Source organism: Orbicella franksi, chromosome 12 (assembly GCF_964199315.1).
Source record: "Orbicella franksi chromosome 12, jaOrbFran1.1, whole genome shotgun sequence".
In the NCBI taxonomy this organism is placed as follows: Eukaryota; Metazoa; Cnidaria; class Anthozoa; order Scleractinia; family Merulinidae; genus Orbicella; species Orbicella franksi.
The window spans coordinates 22,057,802-22,079,780 of NC_138156.1; the positions used below are offsets into that span (position 1 = coordinate 22,057,802).

General features: G+C 37.9%; 2 protein-coding genes across 10 annotated transcripts; both read left to right on the forward strand.

Moving 5' to 3' along the window:
• The first annotated feature begins 3,542 nt into the window (after window positions 1–3,542).
• On the forward strand, window positions 3,543–21,725 carry LOC145464421 (neurocalcin homolog). 9 transcript variants are annotated; one of them, XM_081448312.1, is made up of 3 exons: window positions 3,546–3,617; window positions 7,282–7,346; window positions 16,542–19,346. In XM_081448312.1, the coding sequence occupies exon 3, from the start codon at window positions 16,554–16,556 to the stop codon at window positions 17,130–17,132; it is 579 nt and encodes a 192-aa protein (XP_081304438.1). In that variant the 5' UTR covers window positions 3,546–3,617; window positions 7,282–7,346; window positions 16,542–16,553; the 3' UTR covers window positions 17,133–19,346. The 9 variants fall into 9 exon arrangements, with proteins under 9 accessions (XP_081304429.1, XP_081304435.1, XP_081304438.1 ...); XM_081448311.1 differs by lacking the exon at window positions 16,542–19,346 and adding an exon at window positions 20,720–21,725 and having other exon boundaries at window positions 3,565–3,617; XM_081448305.1 differs by lacking the exon at window positions 16,542–19,346 and adding an exon at window positions 20,720–21,725 and having other exon boundaries at window positions 3,573–3,617; window positions 5,758–7,346.
• On the forward strand, window positions 7,340–12,320 carry LOC145464423 (neurocalcin homolog). Its single transcript, XM_081448313.1, has 2 exons — window positions 7,340–7,785; window positions 11,476–12,320. The coding sequence occupies exon 2, from the start codon at window positions 11,484–11,486 to the stop codon at window positions 12,057–12,059; it is 576 nt and encodes a 191-aa protein (XP_081304439.1). The 5' UTR covers window positions 7,340–7,785; window positions 11,476–11,483; the 3' UTR covers window positions 12,060–12,320.
• Window positions 21,726–21,979: the final 254 nt, after the last annotated feature.

A 21,979-nucleotide genomic window follows, 5' to 3' on the forward strand; every position in this document is an offset into this window, starting at 1 on the left:
AGCCTTCTTTATGAAGACGTTGATTCCTCTGCCATTTGCAAGAGGCGAAAGGAGGATATCCAAATGACGGCTCCTCGATAGGTAATGGAGTTATTCATATAATAACTGTTAGAGGAAGGAACTGCTAATCTGTTTGCGTACCTTGAATTATATGAGGTCGGACGTCTCTTAATCATGAATTCCATACATGGAGGTGCTATCTGAAATTTATTTTATACATCAAGGTGCCGGGCTAGTCTAACTCTGTACATATCTGATAGCTTATCCCAATACATGGGTTGGCTGGCGGACCTTTATTGTCGGTGTGCTCATTGGTAAATTATATATAATTCTGGCAGCACGGCAATGAATTGCCTCCAGGGCGTCAAAACCTTGCTTGTTCACAACCCCCCGCCCCCAAACAGGTAGTGCGTACGTTATAGATGGTAAAATAACCTTATTATACCGATCTAAGATCATCGGTCTAGGCGGAAAAATTAGAAGAAGACGTAGAAGACGTGGAGAAGACGTAGTTTATTTACAAACCCTGTTGGATCTCTCATGGTTTTTTGGGGTTCTGATAGGTGCTTTGCCCCCGTGAGCCAATTATCTACTGTAATCCCCAACAATCTACAGTGTGGCACCCAGTGGAGGGTGTGGTACTAAAGAGTTTTGTTTACGCCAATTAACTAGTTTCTCGAGGGCCTTGTTGAGCTTCAATATAACCTCACCCACTGAATTACCAATGCAACAGACTGTTGTGTCATCTGCGTACATATAAACCGTTGCAGACTAATCGCTCCTGGTAGATCACTTCTGTATAGTGTAAAGAGTGTCGGACCCAGTACACTTCCCCGTGGGATGCCGGCTGTTACCTTTGCACCGTCTGAGGGTGTGCCATTTAATACTGTACACTGCATTCTCTCCGTTAGGTAGTCCTGCAACCAGGCCAATAAAAATTTCCTGATATCCCAAATTGGAACCGTAACTTCGTTATCAGAGTTAAGTAAGATCTAGACACGCCGTCGAAACGCCTTTTTGGAAGTCCGCAAAGGCGACTTCAACAATACGATTAGCATCGAGCGCATGTCTCCAGGTCTCTGTAAGATGTGTCAATAGTAATTCAGTAGAGTAATCTTTGCGATATGCCCCCGATACTGGTTGTCGGTAACAAGGTTCTCATTTTCCCTAAACACATGCGAGATGACGGAACACATGACTCTAGTATCTTACTGGGCATCCAGTAAGATACTGGATACTCTAAGATACCCTTTATGACCCTTAAGCTTCTGTGATTAGCAACACTTGCACCTCCCTCAAGACTCGTGCGTTGAGCGTGCGACTTGCGAAAATGGTGAACTTTCACCCGCTCCATCACACTAAAACAGTTTTTTTCTGATACATTTAATTTTGTCCCTCCCAATAACACAACTCATTTGGACCCCAGTCAGTGCCGTGAAACCGCATTGCTCGCTTGTTGCCGTGCTGGCATACCATCATCCGAGGAAAAAACTGGGGGGAGGAAATGACCCTACTTCCCTCTGATCGCATCCCTTTTTTTCTTTCCTCGGGGGTGGGAACGGTCACATGTAGGCAGCACTTGGAACACTCGTGCCGGGGCTCACATGCTAAATTAGCTGATTCTTTTATTCATTTGTTTTTTTCTTCTTAAAACTCCGCCGACAAGACTGTTGGTGAGGACCCACTGAAAAGGTGAACTCCTTTCTGACGTCAATTCGCCTTGATTGTCCAATGAAGTAAGTTCTTTTCAAACTGTTTACGTCACTCACCCGTCACCAAGGTCCAATGCGGACATCACACATTTTGTTTAGATGAAGACTATCGGCGATTTTTATAGCAGAAAGCCGCTGTAGTTAACATAATATCGAAGTTTTATTTACGAATGAGTTGAATCAAGGTTAATTTATTTTATCCTGTAAGCTGAATTTTAATTAAAAAAAGACATTTCCTTTAGAAGCTTGATTGATTTCTTAAAATAGAACGTAATTCTCCAAAATATGTTTGTTTTCAAAATAAATGACAGCCCTCGTTTTGAGTTCCACTTGTGACCCATAAATAAAAGCTGTTTGTACATCGTTTCCGAAGTTCCTCACTTTGCATTTTTAAAATAGCGTGTTTCTCCGGAAAAGATCAGTAGTTGAGCCTATTAGTTTGCCATTTATACCAGTCACATTTGACACGCGAGTGATAATTTTGCCACACGTACAACTCGCACCAACTTCTGAATTAATTATGCGATCAGCGCGTCCTTTGATAAAAATCTCCCCAACGCTTTCTTAAATACATATTTAGCACGTAATAGATGGAGTTCAAGTGATTATACGTATGAATTTGCATTTGAAAATAGAAATCAAATCAGGGTAAAGACGAACCTTTTTTGACACCTTTAATGATTAGTTTGGTTTCGGGCCAACTAGTCAATTTCCTGTACTCCTCACGCCCGTATTTAATTTGTAGCTAAAACATTTTAAAACCAAAATTTTGCTGCCGGTCGATGTGGGAGTAACGGCGCCCGAGGGCAAAGCAGAAACGTATCGCGAGGATCCCGCCGGCTTTTTTTTTTCAGTCCAAGAATCTTCCTCTCTCCTCACTCCGTGTCTTTATAAAATACCAGTTCTCGCCAATCAGCTGATTTTCGAAACGAAAAAAAGCGCGACAATTGTTTAAATTCAGAAAAAAGTGCTACATTATTTTGAAAACCTCCGGGTTTAGCAATATTTTCATTTGTTGACACTGAAACACGTAATCTTAAAAATGGTAATTTCTGAAAAAATTGTGGATCGATAGAAACGAGGGACTGCAGATTTGTTTTACAAACCGAACATTTCCGGTGTGAATAAATCTCAGGCTTTTAGAGTGCAGGGTTTCTTTTCGTAAATTCAAACACGAAAAAAAAAAAAAAAGAAAAAACGATTTTAACTGCCCCTGAAGCACGCGTCGTTGAAAACGATTGAAAAATTGTATAACAAGTAATAATTGAGAGGTTTTGTGTTAGGGTTTAGTTTTGGTGTCGTGTGGCGAATATTTTTTTGTATTCATTTCTGGCGTAAATGCAAGCTGAAACAACACCAACAGAGCGCTTATCAAAGATACTCTTATAAAAAGCCTTAAAATTAAAAATTAAGTTGCTTATTTTATTTACCCTTCCAGAAAGTTTTCTGTCCTGAGGGGGTAGGCTCTAGGGTCAAAGTGATTCGTGGAGACGAAATTCTCGCGACCTCTGAGTTAGTACTTTTGCCACCAATTATTCCCTGTCTTAAAAACTGGAAGGCAACAACAAATGTCTTTTGTGGAATTTCCATGGTAACTTTACCTTGAACGAGGTAGACATTAGATTTGAATATGCCTGCCCCACAGTATCGGGAAAAAAAAGAGTGTCGCGCCCAAACATAGTAGCAATCTGTTTTAAGAAAACTCATTTAAGTGTGTTATGGCTTTGTTCGTGTACTTCCCCCAAGATGTCTTTTTCGCGTGATCCATTCCGTTTATCGCGCGAGGACTACATCTCATTGCGCATGCGTTAAATTCTCTGTGACGTCATAGAGTCACGGTCTGGCTTTTGCTTGTGGCTGTACTCTGTACGCAAAGTCGGTTTGAGGAGACGGTACTTTCCTTTGGTGAGTATTCTCTGCATATTTTTAGTGGCAGATGACTAAGAAAGGTCTTGTGCGCTACTGTTTAGATTTTTAAGTGTTCAGAATACATCCGGTTTTGCAATAAATTGGCAATCTTGCTCAATTTTTCTTCACGCAAAACCGAATGTTTGTTGATAAATCGAGCGACTTGTGGCAAACTTCAGAGCCACCTGTCTCGCAATTTCTCTGCTATCCGACCTGAGTGCACTCAACCAGCGGGCAGTAGTCAGCTAAGCAGATTTGTATGATTCTTAGCTGATCAATAGAAGCATTTTGTCGCGAATGGTCAATTTTGAATTCGTTTTTTGAATGTTCAAGACGATTCGGCTTCGTTGCTCGCGTACTTTCGTTCCTTGGTAATCTGCGATAACAATTCCAGCCACGAGCAGTGTTCCTGTAAAGCTTTCAGGCTGCTGCTGTACGTGTTTCGATTGCTTGCAAGGACAAGGCATCAACATTTCGATCTCGAAGAAAGGGCTAACAAAACCGTAAGTTGTTTGAATTGCGCGACAAAAGAGGCTCGCGAGGCGCTCCTTACGTTTGTTGACATGTTTAATGTTTTATACATGCAGAGCACTCCGCTACCCTTTTCCCACCAGCAAGATTGCGACAAATTTAACTTGATTATTTTCAAAACAGAAGATTTTTCTCGTAATGGGTAGGTTTAGGCTTTTCACGAGATTAACTGTCACTGCATATCATATGCGCTTTCCGTTAAAATTCAGCTGACATCGTGGAAGCATTTTTCAACGCCGCGTACGCATTCCGGAAAAATCTGCTTCAGAGATCCCGAGAGCGATTGCATTCTTGTCATCCATGCTGCAAAAATCAGGTGTTTCGCAGAAGTCAAACTCCCTTATTGTATGTACGTCGGTACATCTTTTGTGTTGTTTCAGAACAATTCCAGGCTTCTTTTTCCACCGAGGCAAAGTATTGTTTATGAGGATATCTTCTTTAGACCGTATCCGATGAATTATTAAAATACAGATCGAAAAGAGTTCTGTTTCGGTTGGGAAAGAGTGTAGCTTTCCTATTGCTTTTGTATAGCTGCGAAAGATGAGATTACTTGGTCTTGTCCATAACGCGGTCTTTTAGAGGTGTTAAAAGTTTGAGGAAGCTAAATTTCAGTGTTGTATGTGAGTTCGATTTAAAGTACAGTTGTTGTGTAGATAAATTAGCGGTTGGCAGAGTCGCTCTTGCTTCTGCAACTAGCGGGAATTTTTTCATTATAAAGATATGGGTTCGTTTAATATATCGATAGTTTCTTCATAATGCTTTGTATACCTGGGGTGACTCACATAATGTATTGCAAGTCGTAAAGGATCGTTTCACTATAAATAATTTATCACTTTATGTATTCACGATTTATTTCCTTTATGCTGTAAACCGTTTCATGCAAATGCCGTGGAATTGAACTATGAAAAGGGCAAAGATGGTCTCCAATTTGACATGATACTGTTGTCTTTTATGTTCGCACGAAAAGGAAAGTTTTACTAGATCTTCTTAAATAATTACTTGGTCCTATTCCCCGCTGATCTCGAATTGAGCTACAGACAAAAGAATATTATGTATCGTGAGATACATGTGTCATATTCCAAAGTTTTCATGGTTTTTGGTCACTTGGGGAAAATTTATACCAAATTATGTTTCTTTGTATGACGTTTGTTTCATCCTGTTTCTTGATGGTTCTAATTGTTTTGTCATTGGGTTCAAAATCTGTCTTTCATTCTGGTTCAAAAATATCATCTTTTACATAACTGAGAAAAATGTATGACAATGGACCAGAACATTTTAGTGATTATTCAAATCTGTTATTTTGAGGGTTTTCTTTTAGTGTTTTTTTTTTTCTTTCATTGCAAGAAAGTTTGAATTAGTCAGAGTTCACTAGCCGATTAACTCATCCTTCCATGTTTGAGCATTGTAAGTCAGAAGATTTAATCTATTTTGGATTAAAGGAAAGTTGACTTTGAGTCTCCTTTAAGTTTGACAGGTAACAAAGTTTATTTGCAGTCTTCTTAAGTGTGGGCACATTTTTCTTTAAAGGATGCTTGTCTCTGGTTGGAGCAGTTTAAATTTCTTGTTTTTGCTCTCAGGGCTATTTCCTATGTATTGCTTGTTTCAGCGAAGAATGATAGAACAGTTGGTGGATTCAAAGGATGGATAAATTGTCTGGCTAAAGTGTTTTGAGCACTGCCATTGAATTACCATTTAAGTGACATTACAAAGTCTTTCTCTTTGTACTTTCTGTTTGCTTCAAAGTGCAGTTCCTCTTTGTGGAAGGTATGTACATCATCAGCTGGTGTGAAAAGGTCAAATTTATTGCTATTTCTTGGAACTTACATAGATGTCACCGATTTGAATTTAGCAAGAAACTACTCTCTCTCAGATACACACAGTTAATGAATACCTCTTGAATTTCTCAAGGGAGTAGCCAAGATGTCTGTGTATTTTTTATGGTGCAAGTTGAGTAGGAGGTTTTTGGATGAAAGCATCGATTATGTCAATATTTCATCAATGCCACTGAATTAAACCAAGAACCACAAACTTTTAATCAAGGCCAGGTGAAATTATTCTTAATTGAAATGTGGCCAAGACTACTAAGCTGGTTCTCCCAGAGTAAGATGAAGAATGCAAAACAATAATTATTTGGCATAGTCAGAATAGGTAATTATTTATTCAATCTTCCTATACACTGTTATTTGTGGAGCTTTTCTTTTACTACGATGTTTGCGGAATCTATTCTGTTTTACAAAAATGCAGAATGCTAGGTTTTAAGGACGGGATGCAAAATATATTTTTAAATGAAAGTAGTTCTCAAGGATCAATCAGCAAAGCAATTTTCTTTTGATTTTATACTTGGGAAGTATAGTCATTTCAGGTCACTATTTTTCTGGGTGTTAGTTTTAGTAGCTGCATTAGTGATAAAGGGATTTCCTAGTCATTGTGGTAATTGCGTTACCCTTGAATGTGGGACAGCCACAGAAAACATAATTTAGATTCAGTTATTCTTTTTATCTTTCTGTCTACAGAAAATAAAACATCATTTTAAGGGTTTGATTCTTAAGTTCTTGCTTTTAACGCATGGCCAGTCAAAATGACACCAGAAACTTAAAAGCGGTTTAAGATGTAAAACATGGTTTAGTCTTTTACTGCTTTAGATTATGGTATTTATTTTTACCAAGTACAATATTGGAAAACTTCCATGTTGTCCTCTCATGCCTTCTTATTTGCCAACAATTCACTATGAGCCTAATTAGCCAAATGTAAACATGAGGCAAAGACTGCCTCATGACATGCAAATAACTTATTTCAGTTAAACTATTTGTTGTTATATGCCAAATACATGCATTGTACTTGATAACCTGAATGAGCTGGAGTGAAATCGATTTCATTTATCCTGTAATGCTTTTTTGTCTCTTCATTTGTGCAAAGAAATATTTGGTTAACATTTTTAGATCTCATTTGGTAAGCTAGCAATATTGTTGTGAATCTGATTGTCTCAATGGGAAGACTCCCATCTAGGTATTCCTGGAAAGAATAATAAATGCTAATTAATAATGTTCCCTTAATTCATTAACTGAAACCCCTGACTTAATGAAGAAAGCAGTTATATAAGGAGTTTCGAAAACTACAATATTATTTGCAGAGAGATTGAATCAAACCTCTGGAACCACCAGCCTTGTGTTTTAATTGAAGGGAGTGGATTGGTCTGTAAGTGCACTTGAGGCTTATTAAAGTGTCTCTTCGAGCCAGTATCTCTCCTTAACAAGCCTTTATTGTATATCTGTAGCCAGTAATCACTTCAGTTTAGCATTTTATTTCCATGTTGTTGTTTGTTTTGTTTTGTTTGCTGTCATTTTTTATTTGTGCATCACTTGTGACTTTGACATAATGGAAACAATGATCTTTGTTACTACATTACAAACAAATGCTTGTCCATCACTGCAGTCTTGTACAATCATTTTTTGCCGAAGACTTTTTTCGAGCATGGCTACACGTACGGGAAATACACGTTCAACTGACAGAGCACTTATCAGCACATCACGCATGTACTCACAGAAGACCCTCACAACTTCACTTGGAGGCTAGTACTGGGTTGTACTGTGGAATGCTTGTTGTTGTAACACTCAACATGATACAACAGCTCATGGTATGTACTGCACAATCATTTGTTTAATTTGTTTATTTTTATTTGCTCATTTGAAAACTGATAACCATACATTGTGTATACATGTACAATGCAGTATAAATACTAACTACTTGGGAAAAGTGTTTAGTTGTTATGGATTATACTATGCGAGCAAGCTTTCCTTAGAGAAAAGAGAAAATTAAGTTTTAAAATTATAAAAGTCGAGACCTTTTTAGTTGTGTTTTGTGATGTGGGTAATTAAAAATAGATTTTTTATTTGCCTCACACAAGTCCATAAGTAAAATCATAGGTAAAATTAGTAATGGCTGAACCAGTAAAACAAAGAGCTAAATTTCAAATTTGACTTTGATGATAAAAGTTTGTGTAATTTGTACTGAAGCTAAAAGAAAAGGAAGTTTTATAAAATAAGGTTGACTGATCTGTTATACATTTATTTCCATAATAATAATAGGGTCAGGTTTCCATGAATTCAAAGCACATTCAGCTCAGTCAACTACTGTGGAGCCTGTTAGACAGCACATGCTAAAAGTCACATTTCTATTAATGTATAGAAACACAGAAAATGTTTTTGATTCCTATTATTCCAAATATCTGAAATGTAGCTGAAATTTTAATGTGCCAGTGAATTTCTCAAACCTATAAATGATAAAAGTAAAAATAAACTTGGCATGATTTTATAGGTGCTAAACAGCCTCATTCCTATGTATTTAATCATGATCACGTGACAAAATAAACCAGTTTAGATACATGTCAGGAGAACAGGCTTACTGTGTTTTTATTTTGTTGGGGGCTTTGCCTGGATGATATTATTTATATTTAATTCCTTATATTTATATTCGTTTCAATTTTCATGTCGGGTAATGGCTACTAGTACCATTAGGACTGTATTCAAACCTCTGAATATGAACTGTGCCAATGGTTTTGCTGCAGATGAGAGAAGTACATTAACTGGGGCTGTCTCATTGATGGCTGACAGTTACAGTTTATTGTATTTTAAGTTTTCACCTAGGTGTATAAATGGATACCGGCAAGTTTAATGCTGAGGGTTACCCTGTGATGGACTAGCATCCCATCCAGGGGGGAGTAGAAATACTCTTAGTTACCTTACGTTATGGAAACCAGGATAATCTCGGGCCTGATGGGCCTCTTGGCTCATATGTAAATGTAACCTTATTTACCTCTACTGTATTTTTAGTAAAGATCCCTCTATATGTCAATTTACCTTGAGGTATGCTTCTTCTATAAAGGTTATTACATATGTGAGTTCAGGTATTAAAAATGATGACAAGAAGCTCCAAGACAATATTTCACCTTCCGAGATTTTTTAGCTTATTTGGATTTATCTTTTATTCTTTCCTTTTGCTCCCAGACCAAACAGGTATCTGTTTTGTACTTTTGGCCAAGTACTTGATTAAAGATAACATCAACACTACACACTTTTCTCATGCAAGAAGTGATTACCATAACATTTTTAAGGAGTGGTTTTCTTTTCAATTTTTCCCCCACTTTGACTTATTATATGCACAGTAAAAGAAAATTAAAGGGGGAACATTTGCATGTTATGATTGTTGTATTAGGGGTAAACGTTTTTGAATTGATTGTTATGTGAAAACCTCTTTCTTTTACTATAAATGTGAATTAATTTGATATTACTCTCACAGACAAACCAGTTTTTCCAAACAACCCCACTTATAAATTAGTGCATATAAAATTTCAGAATGGTTTTAAATATTGATTGAGGAGAAAAAAATTGCAAAGAAAAGAATTGCCCTTTACGGTGATTAACTGTCAATAAAGTTGATGTGGTGGATTTTTTTGATTAACAGTCGATAGAATCTGCTAATATGCTATTTCCTTGTTATATGACCAATTTCCTAATTTTCTACTTAAAACTGCAAAATCTGAAAAAGTTGTCTCTGTGATTGCAAACTTACAAACATTTATTGCTTTTTCCTTATAAATTACTACACATGTTAACAAAATTTTAATATCCTCGCTTTAGGGGGAGCAGGACATCATATTATTCAAAGCAAGAGTTTTCCACGTGTGATATCTTTCATCATTAAATTAAGACATTTTGCTGCACGCATTTGTAAATTGTCTTCTGAGCACATCCTATGATATGTGAAAGAGCATGTATTTTGCATAAAATTGTAATAAACACAGGATGTTCTGTCTAGCGTTAAATTATAAAAGGAAATCTTTATCATGACTGAATTTACATATAGAAAACAATTGCTGCTAAAATTTTGTCATAGTTTGAGCTTAAGCCTAATTTAAAGAGTGTTCCTGGACCTTTTGTCAGTGAAATTAAGGGATTTAGGTAAGACAAAAACTAACTAAAGGTGTTTTACTAACAAGCTTAGCAGGCTTTTCTGACTTCTGCACTCTCAAAATTGCCTGAAGTCTCGTTCTTCTTTCAGCCGGCCGTGAAATTAGGCAGTGGCCAGCTCTTAGCTACTTGAAAAAAAAACCTGAAAAAAAATTTCCTGTCTGGTATGTTCGAGTCGTTTTGCTGTGAAAAAAATATTATTCTCTCTTGTCTGTTCCAGTCATTTTGTCAAGTACTCTTCTGACAAGTCAAACCATACAAATGTACTCATGTTACTATTAAGTTTGAGCATCTCGATATCATTCCAAGATAGAGAAGCGCTATTGTTGTAAACCTTCTCCATTGAATTAAAGTCAGGCTAGTTTAGTTTCTTTCTGTTATTCTTGAAAATTCATACAGCATGGCTAACATGATAACTTTTCAATGTGATTGAAATATTTTCAATATTTTCTGAAAGGATTACTAAGAAATGGACTCATATTTTGTTTCATATTTACTTAATGGATTGCTTCGTGTCATATTGTTTGATAGGGTTTGTCTCAAAAAAACATTGGATGTATAGTTATTTGCATCTCATTTTACATCCAAGATTCGTTTCTTCTTCAGCTGTGATACTGATTGCTTTGCTTCCACAATGAAGCTACATCGTGTAAGCGTCCTAACATATTGTGAAATCAAAACCAATGTTCAACAAAAAGAAAAAAGATTATGTTCATGTGACATATTGAATGGGATGTAAATTCTTTGTTAACTGTGTCTCATAAACTTTAACTTGAAAATGAAAAGGTCTGTGAAATCAAACTTTAAAACCCTTTTGGACTGATCATTAAGTAATTAAATATTCTCATTGTAGGATTTACACGCATTGTCCATGGAAATTTACACTGTTTAAATTTAAAGCTAAACACATCGAATAATGCTGAATTTGTAACACAATTAAACGTTGTCATGCTGTCATAATGTGATTAAATTTAAAGATCAAATACCTCTACTTTGAACCTTTTATTTTCAGTCTGTTGTGCGTATTTTTTAAACTCTAGGATGTGTAAATTACACCGTGTGATTTTAAACAAAATCACTCTCTGAAGTATATGATCAGTATTTAATTTCTCCTCATAACATCTATACACTGTCAAACAGAGAGGTGACGAGACTACAGGAAGTTATCAACAAAGGGTGTATTATTGTGTTGATGTACAGTGTACCACTAAATTCTCTGAACACACCTGAAGTAACACCTTATGCAGGAGCGATGAGTTAACATTTCAAAGCTAAAGAAGTTGTTAAACTGCTGTTCAAGATTTTCATTCTGTGATGTACATTTAAAGGCTAACAAATTTTCGTTTTTGTACCTTTAGATTATATAATGGGCAAACAAAACAGTAAGCTCAAACCTGAAGTGTTAGCTGATTTAAAGCAAGAAACGGAGTTCACTGAACTTGAACTCAAGGAATGGTACAAAGGTTTTCTTAAGGACTGTCCTAGTGGGCACCTCACTGTAGATGAGTTCAAGAAGATTTATGCCAATTTCTTCCCATATGGAGATGCATCCAGATTTGCTGAACATGTCTTCCGTACATTTGACAAGAATGATGATGGCAGTATTGACTTCCGTGAATTCATGTGTGCGCTGTCAGTTACGTCACGGGGAAAACTGGATGACAAATTAAAATGGGCATTCAGCATGTACGACATGGATGGCAATGGATATATCTCTAAGGACGAAATGTTGGAGATAGTCAAAGCAATTTACAAGATGGTAGGCACTGTTATGAAAATGCCAGATGACGAAAGTACCCCAGAGAAACGTACTGACAAGATTTTTAACCAAATGGATACAAATGAAGATGGAAAGCTTTCTCTTGAGGAATTTATTGCAGGAGCAAAGAGTGACCCATCCATTGTCCGTCTTCTACAGTGTGATGCATCACACAGTGCTTGAACATAGAGTATTTAAATAACAATAGCAGCATGTATAAAGCTTGACCTTTGCAGTTCTGAGTGCACTGAGTAGCAGTGAGGAAGGCAAAATAATATTCCCTGGATATTTCTTTCCTTCACTTTGCAAGTTTTCTTTTGTTACTTGTTTCCAAGTGTTTTGCAATAATTATTGTTTCTGCAATATTTTTCTGTTGTGGTTACCTAAATTTACTTTGATATATCATAAATTGGTAGTCATTATTTATTATTATAATAATAATAATAATAATAATAATAATAATAATAATAATAATAATAATAATAATTGGATTACTTGAATGCCAAAAGAAAATAGAAAATTGACAACTAATGAAAGAATTAATATTCGTATTTTTGGGGGGGAGGGGGGACTTCTTGATTTTATACGAAATGTACAGAGTGAATGTTAATTTTATCTTTAAAAGTGCATGACTTTTCCTTGCTATTTGTGACATACATTAGTATGCATACCCTTTAAAGAGACTCTAACATGTATGAAAATTTGGCTGCTCTTTTATTTAATACCATGGTAAACTTGGTAACATGTATAATTGCCCTGATGCACACCTAGATGAAGATATTGAGTGATAACAAGCATTTGTCCAAGACACAACCTTGGCAGAATTTGAAAAAGTGTGCCATACTTTTTCAATTTGAGATCTCAACCTGGTACATGTGATAGTTCATGTAAAGTTCATGTGCTTTAATTTATAAGAAACTTAACTACAAGTAGACAATCACTTTTAGGTTTCCAGTGTTAGAAATGCTTCTTTTGGCTTTTGGCTTTCGGTTTTCAGAGTGATGCCATGATAGTGCCTCTCATGTCAAATGTCAAATTGTCACTGAAATTTCATTTGATAGCACTAAACAGACAAGACAAAATTTTGTCAAGTTGCAGTTTACTGTATGTGACTTAGAAATCAAACACTTTAAAACTCATGTTGAAAGTTGAAGTCTCAGAGTGAAAGTGAGCAGTCTCGTTGATTTCTTCAAAGCTGTTCCATTTAAGGGGGCTCCATAGGGTAATTATTTATGGCTTTGCGTTTCGCAAGTCTTGTGTTTTGAATGTTATTTTTGTTTTTGTTTTTGCACCCAGTCCTCTCAAACTTACTACATGTAATAAGCAATGATTAAGTAGTGTTTTACTATCATCTCTGTTAAAATTTTGGGTTTTAGTCTTGAATTATAAATGCCCAAACAAAAGTGTTTTTGACTTTTTTTATGGCTTTGTGATTTTCTTGAATTTCCTTTGGTGAAATCTTCCAAAATTTTCACAGCACATCACACACATACAGCGGGATACGAATCTCAAACATGAAAAAAGTAGGGTTTGTACAGGCAGTTTTTTTGATTTTTGCAAATTTATATCTTTTGCATGCTGTGAAAAAACTGGTCTTATAGATTTCCCTGAAAAACGAGCTCTGACTAAAGTAAAATATTTACCACTAGTCTGCCAAATTTTACGGATTTTCACCAAAGGAAACTCAAGAAAATTCACTATTAGTTTTGCTTTTTGTACTCATGTTGACGTCATAAAATATTGAAAAACACTGACATTTTCCTTTGAGCGTGCACAGATTACTTGAGCTTTCATCCTCAGCATGCATGTGTTCCTAAAACATTAGGGAGCTACCTTAACTTTGGGATTTAGTCTTACTTTTTATCTGTTATACAGTGTAGCAAAACCATTGAGTTATGAGGCCTCTGTCATCTATTTGAGAATGCTTCAAATATGCTAAGTTCCAAAAAGAAAGCAACACTACTTGAGACTTCCATATATAACAGGCTTTTTTCTTTCTACTTCTGAAGGATGATTAAGCATGGAGATTGCAACTTTTGGAATGTACTAACAGTCATGGATTTTATTATTGAATTCTATTTTATTGAAATCCCTGAACACTTGTTAAATGTAAAAATGTCACTGAAATTTCATATGATAAGAGTAAACAGACATGCCATAATTTTGTGAAATTACACTTTGTGTCGTTCAAGTGACACTTCAGAGTCATGTTGAAAGTTAAAGTCTGACAGTGAAAGTGAGCAGTCATGTTGATTTCTACAAGGCTTTTCCATTTCACTTTAGTATTTATTAATCTATTGACATCTGTCAACAGACTTAAAGCAAAAATCTGTTACAGTGTAGATAAGATCTGAACCAGGTACAAGCCTCACCTTGTATTCCAAACGTTTGAGACTTGTCAGTTTTGCAAGAAAGATATCATGTCAACTGTATCAAAAGCTGTAGATAGATCTAATAACAGTAGTATTACTCAACTGTCTTCATCAACCACTGCAAGAATGTCATGGTTTTGTGAAATAAAGTGACTACACATAATCTGTAATTTAGTTTGCATCTAAGACATCTGTGACATGATGAACAATAAAGACCTTTACGTGTGTTTTCTTGTGTTACCTGCAATTTTTGGTATCGGTATCATGTTACTTGGCTGGAGCCTTTTACTCTGGGATTGTAATGCTAGGATAGGTGTGTACTACAGCTTTGATTGACCAACAAGTAAAAGGCTTTTGACTTTCAAAGTGATGCCATGATAGTGCGTCTCGTGTTAAAAGTCACATTGTCTCTGAAATTTCATTTGATAACACTAAACAGACAAGGCAAAATTTTGTTAAATTGCAGTTTACATGTATGTGACTTAAAAATCGTGGGCTTTTACTGTTAGAATAGGTGTGCACAGCTTTGACTGACCAAAAACTGGGTTTGCGATTGGCCTGTTGTGTTTGGCACTATAGGTTAAGTTCAAGAGTGCATCAGAACATTATGAATGTCCTAAAAGTCTTTATAGTATGGCATGGTAAAGTGGTATCTGATTCTATTCCATTCTATTGTGTTGTGTTCCTACAGATCAAGCCAACCGTGACCGCTATGTAATGAAATATTAATCAAAGTTAATTAGATTAACTTTACAACCTCATTGCCATGTCTCATTCTGAACTTAGCAAAGTTATGTCCCATAAGTTCTACTTGATGATCAGAAATGTGGTTCTCTTAACCTTCATGCATTGATTTGTATTGGTAATGTGGAGAGAAATTGAATGTTGGTCAGATTTATTAATTTAATATTATTAACTAATTTATAATTGCTTTTGAAACAGGTAATACGTTTGTTGTTTTATCTTGTTCTTATTCACTCGCAACCAAAGATACAATCTGTGTTCCTCCCACACACATAATTTCCCAACAAGTGGCTATTTGCTTTTTCCTTTCACACTATGTGACTACTTTTGTTGTCTGTCTGTTATTTACCATGATCTGCTAATCCTGAAGTTGCAAACTCTTAAGTTGCAAACTGAGTAAAAGCTTAACAGAAATCTCACCACTTTTAACCCTTTTACTCCCAGCAGTGAAGCAGTAATTGATCCTGATTTTTTTTAAAAGGGTTCTTAGATTTAATTTAGTAGAAGGAACTTGTTTATGTAATTGATCTAATTAATTAGGTAATTAAATTAATTAGTTAGTAACAGCTTGGCTGGCTGTGTATGTGACCCTGAAGTGACAATACGATCTGTGAAGTAGCTAGGTTACTTTAAACAGTTTGTAGTACTGTTGGAACAGTGCGAGTATAGATGACAGTTGAATATTGTAAAGTAAACAGCAGTAACTTTTAGTTCAATAGCTTTGAATGATTACGAACTAAGGTCTTGTCCTTAAAAGCTAGTCGCACCTTGCAAAGCAAAGTGAAAGATGCCAAATGAAAGTACTTCTCGGTAGCTTTCATTTAAATGGCCACACAATGGTTCAGTGACTAACTTAAAAGTTAGACCATCGTGATGTGCAAAGTGGTAAACGATACCCTGAACAAAGTAGTACACAAGAGCTTTCATTTAAATGGTCGCACATTCGATGTTCTCCTAAACGAGTTCAGAACTCTGAATATACTCCAACTTAAATAGTTCGTGAAAAACTGTGTCGCCATCCTAAAAAACTCATGTTCATTCTCGGTAGTCTTCCCACTCCTTAAGAGCACTAGAGTTTAATTCATCCAGCTGGCGAAAGCGTCTATAAATTATCAGCCAAGATCTCTATAGTTGAGAGAGTTGTCCAGATTTAGCATTTCAGGTAGAGGCTTGTTCCTTAATGTTCTCCATGCTACTCAATTATAAAATGTTTGTAATAAGGGAAGAATAAACGAAAGGAAGTTACAGTAAATGATGATGATGATGATGGTCAAACTAACAAAGTCGGATTTCACTGCTGGGTCACGGATAACAATCATCTTCTCTCTTCCTTAACGCAACCAACGACACGCTATAATTGAGCTGCATTGAATCTTCACATCTCACATTAACCCAACCCACCGCTGACGTTCACCAATCAACGCGTGGTATCTGCCTCGTCGCATTCCGCCCGCGTGCACTGATACACTCACTTGGCACGGTCGTCACGTGCATGTCACGCGCACGCATGTTTGACACAGACTAAACTGAGTTGCACGCCCTTTTGTAGGTTGCGTGAACGATGGGAAAACAAAACAGCAAACTGAAGCCCGAGGTACTGGCCGATCTGAAAGAACAGACGCAGTTTACTGAGGTGGAACTGCAGGAGTGGTACAAGGGTTTTCTTAAGGACTGCCCGTCTGGTACCCTGTCCCTCGAGGAATTCAAGAAAATCTATGGCAACTTCTTCCCGTATGGCGACGCGTCGAAGTTTGCGGAGCACGTTTTTCGCACGTTTGATAGCAACGGCGATGGTACGATCGACTTCCGCGAATTCATCTGCGCCCTCTCCGTGACCTCGCGCGGAAAACTCGAGCAGAAACTGAAATGGGCGTTCAGCATGTACGACCTTGATGGTAACGGCTACATCTCTAGACCCGAGATGTTGGAGATTGTCAGGGCCATCTACAAGATGGTGGGCTCTGTTATGAAAATGCCCGAAGATGAAAGCACGCCGGAGAAACGGACTGACAAGATTTTTAGGCATTTCGATGTAAATCTGGATGGAAAGCTTTCTTTAGCCGAGTTCATCGAAGGAGCCAAAAGTGACCCTTCTATCGTGCGCTTACTGCAGTGTGAGGGCGCTGGATCCTCGACCTAGAGACGAAGTTAATTGGTGTTCTCTTTTGTTAGCCCCCCCCCCCCCCCCGTCCCCCGCCTTTTCTTTAGAAGAATATGGGTTTTTGGGCTTCATGAGCCTTGGCTAGACTTACCGTATCTCCTGTTAAATATTTACTCTCGTGACACTTTTCCTCCTTGAAACGACAAAGCCAGCCGACATGGAAAGAGCTTGAGCCTGTGGGTAGACTGTTCACCGAGCATGTCAAGTTGGCTTAGCGCAGCTGACCTTTTGACGCAGGTAGTCAAAAGCTGGTTTCTTGTCAGGGCTTTGAACTTGGCGCTTGCAGTCTTTCAGAAATAGACAAGTAGTTGTTTTTCATCGTCATACGAGTGTTTTTTTTTTTTTGGATCTTTGTATGCATCCTCAGGTAGTTGTCCTCGTAAGCAATATTATTGTTTGTTTAATACAGCCACTCAGAGAGAGTCCATCTCTTTATTCTTGGAATCTGATGATGATGTAGAGGACAAAGATTGAATCATTAAACGGAGATCGTGAGAGTAATATTTATTTATTTATGTCGTTGATTGATTTGTGATAGATTAGATGGTATGTAGTTAGTTTTTCGAAAGTGGACCTTTTCTAATGTATTGATGGAACCTCTCGACTTAACCGGCGCAAAAAGACTACCTTTGTACTTTAAACTTCAGTAAATGTGTAGCATGTTTTTCTTAGAGCAGAGGTCTGTTTCTTTGGCTATGGCACCTTACACGGATTAAGAACGCAATTTAGGGCTGTTTTGCTTTGCTTATTTCTTGGAAATTAGTATTTTGCCTCGCAGAATACTCATTTTTAACGATGTTTGTGTCGTGACACGCAAACGCACTCATGTGACGTGTGACAATTCCATTCAGTAAGATGAACAAGTACGGTTGTCGTCTAGAGGTTGTTAAGCAACCGTGCATCTTGGCTGACGTAGTAAATTTCTGAATGTGTTCTTGCACTTTCTCTGATTGAATAATATCGATCAGATTCATTTGGTAACCCCGAACTTTGACGAAGGTTTGTTGAACAAAGTGACTTGTTCCATCAGCTGTAATGGTAGATAGATAGCCATTTTAGTTTTTTCTTTTGAGGTAACTGAGTGAACCGAGACGGGTTGCACTATGTTATGCCGTACACTGCACCTGAGGAGAGCATGTGTATAAATACACGCGGAAATATGTGACTGTTTCTCTCGAACGAATTGGACAGTTATCTCAGGCGGTGTGAAATGTTGAATAAAATGTCGTAACTCACTGGGAAAACTTGTTTTCTCTGGAAAATTATTTGCGTTGACGTAGTCTTCTTCAGGCCCCTTGAAGCTCTGGCAACAAGAATGACTAATAGTGGGACGGTCAACCTGTACAAAAGTTTTCGGGCGTGCTTTGCACGTTGCAGGCATGCGCAGCTAAAGTACTGGCGAAAAGTAGCAGGGAACTTGACGGAACATTTTACGTTGACGCTTACATTATCGGTTAATGATCGTTTATTAAACAGCGACAGGAACGAACTCAATTGTTTTTCATTTTCTTAAAGAACGATTCAAGCATGTTCTTAAATGAGTAAAATGCAATGATCTAAACAAACTTAAGCACAATCGCGACTACACAAGTATAACTATTTCACACAGAAAGAAATCGAGTAACAAAATATGCTTGATCATGAATTCGAATTTGCGTTACTGAAATCCAATCTATTCACTTCTACTCGATAACTGGATATGTTACCATCCCGCGATGTTTTCTTCAGAAAGTATTCGATAATGTTATCAGTGATGTCCTTTTCCGTCTTGGAAAATTACGTCACTCAAATGGCGGAAAATGATGACGTCAACGCCCAGACGCCCTAGCCCGTACGCTTCTCGACCGGGTGGAGTCACCTTTTAGAAGCGGAAATGACGTCATGAACACCCCTTGCTTGTCAGCAAGGTCTGCTTTTTCCCCATTCCTCTCGCATCTTTACTAATCATGGGAGAAGAGTTGTGCGAGGTGTTGAACTGTGCAAACGTGCTGTTGATTCATGGTGACGTGTCCAACTGCTTTTACACGAGTATGTACACTTGAACCCCGCTGTTTCGAACTCTCCGGAGAAACGAAAAATAGTTCGAAATAGCGCGAGTTTGAAATAAAAAGGCAAATCCAAGGGAAATTTTCCAACGGGGTCCAACTGTAGTTCTATACCAAGTGATTACGAGAGTTTAAATCCCCCTCTCCCCCCCCCGCCCCCCCCCCCCGTATCACCTGCACTGGATCGTCACCGCAGGTGCATCTGATACAAATGCCAAGAAATCGAGCTTACAAATAGCGAACAATGACGAGACGCAAGAGTTAACACTTGTTATTTTTAGCCGTGTTGAAAGATTGACATGGATCTGACGTATTTTTAGAATTATTCAATCAATAGGAGTTGAAGGTGAACACAGACGCTAGGGACAAGAATCTGTCATATTATTAGAACCTATAGAACCGAGCCTTGCAGTTAAAAGACGACATAAGCCAATACAATTCTTACATACAAACTCTAAATTAAAAAGAATCAATACGCGAAGGCTTAGATTTTTTCTTCGATTATACATTTTAGGAATATCTCCGAAAGCTTCCCGGTGAGGTTCTTCTGTTTGTAGCGGGGATGTGTAATATCCAACAGTATAAATCAACAAGAAGTTGAAGGTTAAGGCGAACGAGACAAGCTGCTGTAGTTGTATTCTTTTTCAGCTAAAGGAAGTTACTGGATCGCATTGGTGTCGTCTACCAATGAATGAATGAGTCCAGCAGCATCTACAATATACTAGTAGACACGCTGACTTTACCACTGCCTGCGGTGAAAATATGGTTCGAATTTTTCAGTAATACCATTGTGTCGGCCTGATATCTCCAGCAGTTTATTTTCTAGCAGTTTTTGCCCTCCAGGCTTTGTTTATACTCTCGTGGTAAAGTAATCAAAAATCTATGGATAATTGTGGGAATAATCAACCCATGTCTGCGCATAGTGTCGTGTGGTGGTTATTGTCTTCATGTAAATTAACCGAGTTAGGGGTGTTCGCCAAGTGTAAACAACTACTGTTCGTTTTCAACTTCCACAGTAGGCGAAATCTGTCTGAAATCAGCTGCGAACGGCTTCATGTATTTGATTTGTCTGTGTCTGCAGACACTGGACGATTAAGACCGTTTCTACTCATTCGTCAACACGCAATTCGATTTCCTATGTATCACAAAGAGGTCAAATCTACTGAAGGAAAAGGAAAAAGTTGAAATAAAGTAGGGAAATATTTGTGCTGTTGTGCTTCGCTTCTGTTGACTTGATTTGTCCGTATCTGCATAATTTACATTACAATAAGAGAAATAAGTTTACTGCTCAGTTTGGGAACCGCATTGTTTTTTGCTTTCGTTAAATTCAGGACAAAAGTGACTCGGGATAAGTGTGACACATTTGTGTAAGGCTGCATTTTTATGCGACATTTGCCCGCCCGCGTCTGTTATAGGTCCGTGGAGACGCGGGGAAGTAATAAATTAAGTCGTGTAAATAGCATTGTCAATGGAAATTCAACCTTAAACTAACAGAGACACCGTGTTTGATTCGTTTCGCAGGTGCAGTTGGGTGACTGAGAGATGGGAAAACAAAATAGTAAGCTCAAGCCCGAACAGTTGTCTGACCTGAAGGAACAGACGGAATTCAACGAGCAAGAGCTACAGGAATGGTACAAAGGCTTTCTTAAGGACTGCCCGAGCGGTCACCTCACTGTAGAAGAGTTTAAGAAAATCTATGGCAACTTCTTCCCGTATGGCGACGCTTCCAAGTTCGCAGAGCACGTTTTTCGCACGTTCGACAAAAATGACGACGGCACCATCGACTTTCGCGAATTCATCTGTGCCCTCTCCGTAACTTCGCGCGGGAAACTCGAGCAGAAGCTGAAATGGGCGTTCAGCATGTACGACCTTGATGCCAATGGGTACATTTCGAAAGAAGAAATGCTGGAGATCGTCAGGGCCATCTACAAGATGGTGGGCTCTGTTATGAAAATGCCCGAAGACGAGAGCACGCCTGAAAAGCGAGTTGATAAGATTTTCTCGCAAATGGATAAAAATCTGGATGGAAAGCTTTCTTTAGCTGAGTTCATCGAAGGAGCCAAAAGTGACCCCTCTATCGTGCGCCTACTCCAATGCGATCCAGCTGGCGGCTCAGGTTAAGTTTGAAACAGAAACGGATTAATAGGAGTCAATACAACATCCTCTATGAAAACTGGTGCACGTTCCTTTTATTCCCGGGCCATTATAGCGGCTTCCATCTTCTTTGGCAAACGCTCATTCTTTAAAACTTGTGAATTATGTAACGGTTCCCCTAGGGCTGAGTGCTTTATTAGGAAATAACTCGGGAGTTCTCGAAATACTGTCGGTATTAATATATCCTGGATTAGCTTGAAGCGCCTCGTGTTAATGATTTCAAAAGAGCTTTGTTGTAGTATAATTAATCAGTTGTTTATCTGCGAGTCTTCGTTGGTCTCCGTAATGCTAGAGTGTTCAAATGAATTAAATAACGTTATTTCAGTTGTCAGTAAATAAGTTTGTGTCGTCTGTGATCTTATGCCCTCCCTCTCCCCCCCCCCCCCCCCCCTCCCCTTTCAGGATATCTCTCTGGGTCTCTGGGGAAGCTCGTTCCTTTCAAGGGTAATAGAAGCCATTTGGGTTTTGAATTTCAAACTGCAAGTAAGCAGTAACGGCAATTCTCCACATCAAGCGTCCTCACTGTCCTGGTTCTAAATCTGTTTCCTCCACTACGTCCAATACACATTGACTTTCATCAAGCCAAGGACGAGAATTTTCAACCATTGCTTTTTGACGAGGGGGAAG